This window comes from Syngnathus typhle, linkage group LG11, assembly GCF_033458585.1.
Source record: "Syngnathus typhle isolate RoL2023-S1 ecotype Sweden linkage group LG11, RoL_Styp_1.0, whole genome shotgun sequence".
Taxonomy (NCBI): Eukaryota; Metazoa; Chordata; class Actinopteri; order Syngnathiformes; family Syngnathidae; genus Syngnathus; species Syngnathus typhle.
Window position 1 is genome coordinate 2,828,623 of NC_083748.1, and position 7,069 is coordinate 2,835,691.

The 7,069-nt window shown below is 45.3% G+C and overlaps 2 protein-coding genes across 15 annotated transcripts; one reads left to right on the forward strand and one right to left on the reverse strand.

Moving 5' to 3' along the window:
* Positions 1-435: 435 nt before the first annotated feature.
* tardbpb (TAR DNA binding protein b) lies at positions 436-6,232 on the forward strand. 14 transcript variants are annotated; one of them, XR_009716115.1, is made up of 7 exons: positions 436-583; positions 864-1,159; positions 1,469-1,632; positions 1,726-2,139; positions 2,357-5,091; positions 5,434-5,558; positions 5,692-6,232. XR_009716115.1 is itself a non-coding variant. In XM_061290262.1 (6 exons), exons 2-6 carry the CDS (start codon positions 919-921, stop codon positions 2,849-2,851), a joined length of 1,221 nt encoding a protein of 406 aa, XP_061146246.1. In that variant the 5' UTR covers positions 436-583; positions 864-918; the 3' UTR covers positions 2,852-6,232. The 14 variants fall into 14 exon arrangements, 6 of the variants coding, with proteins under 6 accessions (XP_061146246.1, XP_061146247.1, XP_061146248.1 ...); XR_009716116.1 differs by having other exon boundaries at positions 2,357-5,088; XR_009716112.1 differs by having other exon boundaries at positions 2,357-4,350; positions 4,991-5,091; positions 5,434-6,232.
* cenps (centromere protein S) lies at positions 4,176-7,045 on the reverse strand. Its single transcript, XM_061290285.1, has 5 exons — positions 6,863-7,045; positions 6,654-6,777; positions 6,433-6,466; positions 6,302-6,368; positions 4,176-6,205 (listed from the first exon to the last, which is right to left on the reverse strand). The coding sequence occupies exons 1-5, from the start codon at positions 6,890-6,892 to the stop codon at positions 6,122-6,124; spliced, it is 339 nt and encodes a 112-aa protein (XP_061146269.1). The 5' UTR covers positions 6,893-7,045; the 3' UTR covers positions 4,176-6,121.
* Between the last annotated feature and the right edge of the window lie 24 nt (positions 7,046-7,069).

Genomic DNA, 7,069 nt, shown 5'->3' on the forward strand with positions numbered 1-7,069 from the left:
TTGCACTTTCATAGACATAATATACTTGATTAACGTTTGATCGACAGCCAATTGGCAGTTGGGGTGGGCTCGCTGACAAGCCACCTTTCATTGTTCTTCGATAGCTAGCGAATGATTCGGTGAACGATTCTTTTGAACGAATCTTTTGAGTGAACTGATTCTAATGATTCAGTTCACTTAAAAGAACTAGAATACACATCACTAATGCGAATTGTCGGCCATCTTTGGAGGAGAGGCTAGCTGTGTGGAATGTACCATGTTGGGAATCTATCCGGGGAATGGTTCAGTAGCACAAAACACTAGAACAAACTAAAGTAAGTAAAATTATCAAATCTGTTCGCGGCACCAAATCTGTTAATATTTAATATAACGTTTCAGTTCAAAAGGGCCGCTTTTAAGTGGTGCAATACGACGGCATTTAAGGCCGAAATAATCAATTCACCTCCGTAAAATAAATCGGTCCGTTTTCTGATGACACACTTCCTACTTCTCTTAGGTAAAATTGTCTCAACGAACGTACATGGCGGTCTGATTGTTGTTCCTCGTGGAAGAACAACAAAAACACTTTATGCCGTATTTCTGGGTGAGACAATACTTTACATGAAACGCAGTTGCAGCCGAGGAGTGTAAACACGCGGATATTTATACATTTTGCTTTTGTTGACTTTTCGTGGACGTTACTGCTGTTGAGAGGTACTTTTTGTGCGTTGTTGACATTCAACACCGTTGCAACGAACAAAGAAACGATACGCATGCGCAACTCGAATGTTTGTAATGTTGAATTACTTTAAGCTCAATAATACCTGTAATTATAAAGCGATTATACGTGGTGATTAATTTTAGTTATTTCAATTTTTTGTAAGTTTGCTAGACTCGTTCAGAGCCGTTAGCCTCATAAGCCCTCGTATATCCGGACAAATGGCTGAGGTGTACGTCCGAGTTGCCGAGGAGGAGAATGAGGAGCCCATGGAGATCCCGTCCGAGGACGACGGCACCGTTTTGCTGTCTACGGTGTCGGCCCAGTTTCCTGGGGCGTGCGGCCTCCGGTTCAGGAGCCCCGTATCCCAGTGCATGCGCGGAGTGAGGATTGTCGAGGGCGTCCTGCACGCCCCGGAGACCGGATGGGGGAACATGGTCTATGTGGTCAACTATCCGAAAGGTAAACGGAGTCTCACGTCTGGTTTTGTTGTTCTAGTTTTCCCTCGCAATGACTGTCAGTGGCACATTGTTGATATTCACTTTACTCATGTCACTGTCGGCTTCATTGGGGGACCCGCAAAGTTGCGCATTCGCTAAAGTTGAAGCGCGAAGTGGCAAGAGATCACCGTACCTGTATTGTGTTGTTAGCCTGTCTGTAATGTTTGGATTGTATATTAGCATTAAGCTAGTGGACTTTAGTAAAACAGAAGTCAAGACAAAGAAATTCATGAGATTGAGTGAAGGCAGAACCATTGTGTCTTTTACACAGACAACAAAAGGAAAATGGAAGAAATTGATGCCTCTTCAGCTGTGAAAATGAAGCGTGGCGATATGAAGACGTCGGACTTGATTGTGCTGGGTCTTCCGTGGAAGACTACCGAGCAAGACCTGAAAGACTACTTCAGCACCTTCGGAGAAGTTATTATGGTTCAGGTATGGCTGCATGACCTGGGTAAAATGCCCTTTTTGCATATTTGCCTAGGTTGACAAGCAGCCTCCAGAGTGCGTAATTTCTTTTCTGCTCAGGTTAAACGAGATGGCAGGTCAGGAAACTCCAAAGGGTTTGGCTTTGTGCGCTTTACAGAGTACGAATCCCAGGAAAAAGTCATCTCCCAGCGCCACATGATTGACGGCAGATGGTGCGACTGCAAGTTCCCTAACTCCAAGGTGAATATGGTAATGTCCTCCCAAGCGGAACACTCCATCGCAACACATTTAATGTTATTGAGCACCAGATTTTCTAACCCGGTACTAATCTTGTCTTCACAGCAGGGGCCGGACGAGCCGATGAGGAGCCGCAAAGTATTTGTGGGACGCTGCACAGAGGACATGACCACAGATGAACTGAGGCAGTTCTTCATGCAGTACGGTGAAGTCACGGACGTCTTCATTCCCAAGCCGTTTCGTGCTTTTGCCTTTGTCACGTTTGCAGATGATCAGGTATTATTTGAGCGAGTGTTCCACTATTCTCTTTTGCTCAAAACTTTGTTTGGGAGTCTGCTGTGAGATTTTTGTCATTTTTAAATATCACCTTCATAGCACCGTTGCCATGTTTCTAGATAATGGCCAGTTATAGCAATATCCTAAATATCTTTGCAAACTGCTTCAACTTGACCTGACGCCTGTGTTGTTATTTTCTCGCCCCACACCCTTCTAGGTGGCTCAGTCTCTGTGCGGTGAAGACTTGATCATCAAAGGCGTGAGTGTCCACATCTCAAACGCCGAGCCCAAACACGGCAACAGGCAGTTTGACCGCACGGCACGTTTCGGAAATGGCTTCGGCGCCCAAGCGTTCGGGGCCAGTCGTAGCGGCATGGGCAGCAGCAGCAACAGTAACATGGCCAACTTTGGTTCCTTCAACCTAAACCCGGCAATGATGGCGGCGGCGCAGGCGGCCCTGCAGAGCAGTTGGGGGATGATGGGAATGCTGGCCAGCCAGCAGCAGTCGTCGTCTTCGTCGGCCAGCGGCACCAGCGGTGCCGGCTCCACTCGAGACCAGAGTCAGTCATTCACCGCGGGCAACAGCAACTACGGCGCCGGCTCGGCCAGCCTCAGCTGGGGCACAGGCGCAAACTCCACCAGTGGCGGTAGTGGGTTTAGCTCAGGGTTTGGCTCCAGCATGGAGTCAAAATCGTCTGGGTGGGGTATGTAAAAAAAGCAAAGTGTGCGTGTGCGGTAAGTATTGTGAGAAAGAGTGAAGTCTTTTAACACATTTTCTTTGGGTGTCTGCCTATCTATCCGAACAACACTTTATTTTTTTTGGGTGGAAGATGTTTTGTACATTGAAAGAAAAAGCAGCTAATGATTCTAACTAGAGCAGGGGTGTCCACACTGCTGTCCAGGGGCCATTGGCAGCCCATCATCGTTGTTTCTCTTCCAGCCCATGGCATATACTAAAATAAGTGACATTACATGCATGGGTTGTTTGCTTGAATTTCACTACTTCCTTCATCATCATCATCATCGGTTTAAAGTCCGTGTTCCAGGCGCCGCTGGGTTGGACTCGATTCTCAGTATGGCTTTCTTCCACCGGGGACAGTCCATGGCCATCTCGTGGTTGAGAGTCCTATACCAAGAAAATTTTTGGAGCAAAACTTTTTTACAGCCGGATGCCCTTCCTGACACCAACCCAAGGGGAAATAGATTTTCTGTAGGGGTTGACTCCCTTAGCCCATTCCTCTCCCGAGGAGCCCACTGGGCAGTGGTACTATTTAACCCATAGTTGGGGGCTGGTTCGTGGGCACCAGGGCGTGTCCGCACACCGGTGGGCCTGCGTGCCGCACGTCTAGGGGCCAAACCTCCTCCGAGAGTCCCTTGTAGTTTAGCCTGGGTCCGTGTTGTACCCAGTTACCATATGTCGCCGCGTGGAGGAACTACATAGGGCTTGCTGTTAGAGAGGCTTTGTACTGGCAGGGAGAGACTTACGCACTCGGCTCTCCCGTTCGCATACTGCTAGCCAGCGGTGAGGGTTGACAGAAGTGACATGCACTGGGCACTCCACCAACACACTAGACTCATCATAACAACCCGACTTGGTCTTATGAAGTCAGGCACACTACTTCCTTCACTGTCTGGAAAGGCAGGAGGGAGAAACAAATCAGAGTTTTATCACCCAGTTTGTTTTTTTAGTTGCTTAAATATTTGTACATACTGCTTAGTATTGATGTGTAAAAGTGATGCATGTCAGTGGTTCTTATACCCTTCAATTTGTCTGCTTATCAACCCTTGGAAGAAAAGTTTGGACACCCCTAATTTATTGACTAGCAACTAAAGTATTTTTTTCCCTCTGCCTGTCTCTTTTACATCAATTTCAACTGGATTCTCTAATGGATGTATTGTGTACTTAGATCATTTAAGATGGAGAAAGGAGGAAAAAAAAACGTTTGCCATCATCCGGCTATGTTCTAATTTCAGGCAATCTTGCATTGGGAAGAATCTGGTTGAAAGTTTACCTTTTTTTTTTTTTTAAGTGGACAAAAGCCTTCATTGAAATCTCTTCTGCAGTTGACCTCTCTTCCGTTTCCCTGCAAGGAAGCTCCGATATGGCAGCATTGTCGCAGCGGCGATAAGCGCTATCACTCTCCCTCTTCCTGCCTGTGTAAATGCTATGCCATCAAACAACGGCTTCACTCCGCATGTTCTCACGAGACGGTGGGTGTGTTTTCACTTTTTTTATTGATTGGAGCGAGAACTGCGCAAGTGACATTTTTTTGGATGCGGGGGGGAATCTGAGTGCGGATGGCTTGTGGCGAAGAGTGGAGCGGTTGGTGAGTGAGCGGACTGAGGACTGCCTGTGCGGTGAACGAGCCTCCCCCCTAAAATGTGACTGATTTTCTATGAATGTGTGAGTGGAACCAGCAGATGCGACAAGCACCTCACCCCTTCAATGTGGACATCTATTTGATTAGTATGTCAAAAGATTTGTTTCCCCACTTTTTAACCTTTGCAAGATTTTCCACTTCTACCAATTGTGTCAACATGAAAATGTAGTGGAGTGTAGTGCTCTTTGTAATGCTTCTATAATCAGAGTTGAATGCTGTATGGTGTGTGCTGTTCCTTGTTCCTAGACGGATATGTAGGTGTGTATTTGATGTGGATGACGCAGACTGATGAAACCCCTGGTGGGGATGTCAGTGTGATGTGAGAACGTGGAGTCTCCCTTTTTTATATCGCCTATTAATGTTTGTGTGGCAAAAGTTGTCAAATGAAGGGAGGTGTCTAATAAAATTAATAGATTAAGTTGATGCTACTTGCGTGGGATTAAAAAAACTAATTCAATTCACACATCTAGGGACCTTGGGCTCCGCTGGTCGAGGTCTCCATTTGAACCCCGACTGAAGGACGAAGACGGAAATTCCAACACTTTGAGTGTATGGCCTTCTCAGACATGTGGTAGTACCTGTCTTTTTGCTCACTTTCTTAGCTTGTCAAAAAGAGAAACTGCTCTATTTTCCCCCTTCTGCTTGAATGGGAGATTTTCATGTACTGCTGTGAGTGCCTGGATAAAAGGGTATTTTCTTTCCAAACTCTTATGGTGATTGGATGACTAACTGTCAAGTCTGTGGAATGGTCACTGGTGTTACGCTTTTGTAGAAAGCTTACAAAGTCAACAATGAGTATAGTATGCCTACTCGACTATTTTACAGAGCTGGTGCCAACGCATCAACAAAGATAAATGGATTTACACTGCAGGTCCAAGTGGCCAATTCTGATTACATTTGTTGTGTATTTCAGGTGACAAACATACAATATAGTTTTGTCTATACTGACGGATCACATGGGCCTAATCTAATTTCTTTGCAACCTCCCTCCTCTGTTTGACAATGTCTCCCACCAGCGATCCTATTGAGGAGAACAGGGTGAGTTGGGGCAACCCAGCCTATTGAATTCACTGTGGGAAACCACCACATTACTCTACTGTCTAATACTGCTTGTTTAATGTAGCATATTTACGCCATATTGTGTGTGCTCTTCTAATTCCCATTTTTGTAGGCGTAATTAAAGTGCACTGCCATCCCACGTATCCTAAAGCGCCAGCCAACGGCAAAACACAAATCGGAATTAAGTCACTTGCAACATGCCGTGTAAATCCATGTGTTAGAGCAGGGGTCTCAAACTCCAGTCCTCGGGGGGCGCATTCCTACATGTTTTCCAAGTTTCCCTCGTTAAACACACCTGATTCAAATGATCAGTTCATCCTCACGTTCTGCAGGAGCCTGATAATTGAATCAGGTGTGTTTAATGAGGGAAACTTTGAAAACATGTAGGAATGCGGCCCCCGAGGACTGGATTTTGAGACCCCTGTGTTAGAGGAAATAAAACATGACAAATAAATTTTTGCCATCTTGTTGACATGTTTATTAGAATGTTTGGGACAAGAGTGGGGAGGCGTTAGGATTTTCCTGTGTCTTATTCTATGCTATTAAGAGTCTTTGCTCTTCTTCTTCATTTTCAAAGCCTTCTGCTCTTTTTCCACTTCTTCGCTTTTCCTCTGTATGTGTATCGACTGGAATAAAGAGGAATCAAACAAGAACTTGTGTTTAGGACAGTGTTAATTCTTTGAGTTGTGGTGTATTCAAACTATGTGACAGGGAAAACGCACCAATGCTGTGCTGCGACGGGCCAAAAGTTTGACATCCTCTGCTGACACAGTGCATCTTTTAGCATGTCTGGAATCAGAGGTCAGGGGTATTGAGGTTAACCTACAAAACCCAGGCTCGCCAATTAACTTACTTTGCAAACGCTTCCAAGTCTTTAGCAAATATATCTGGAAGAGAACCAACAAAAACACATGAGTGAATGTCAGCTTGCATATTTAAGCTTTAATACACCAAACAAGCTATTGAGATCTAGTCCAGGCACTGCATCTATAAACTAAACCGCTTACAATAACTTTCTAGCACCACCAGTTGGAAAGTGGACGAACGTAGTGTCGATAAACAGTCGGCACCCACCACATTGTCTGAAGGCTGTCTCGGTTATCGCCGCTACGACTTGTCGGCTAAATTCTCTGCGGTGGTCCTCACCGATTTTGTGACACATCCGACCGACCGTATAATGTACGGCGGCCTTTAGTCGCTGGAATGGAACGTTATTCACGACATGTTTACATATTGTACATGAAGTTGTTTACATTATCTACCGTGAGTGTTTGTTTACCTACCTGACGCGTTTCGTCTTCGCTCTCGGACATTTCGTGTAAACTCAAGAAAGCTTTAAGTATGATATAGCTTCATTTGCTCCGAATTCTGAACAATATAAAGTAAAAAAAAATGGTCCTAAAACACTAAGCAGCTACATGAGATTTTATTTCTGTGACGGTAACCGAAGGAACTTCGCGGCACGAATTCAAGACAAAACAACCAACGAC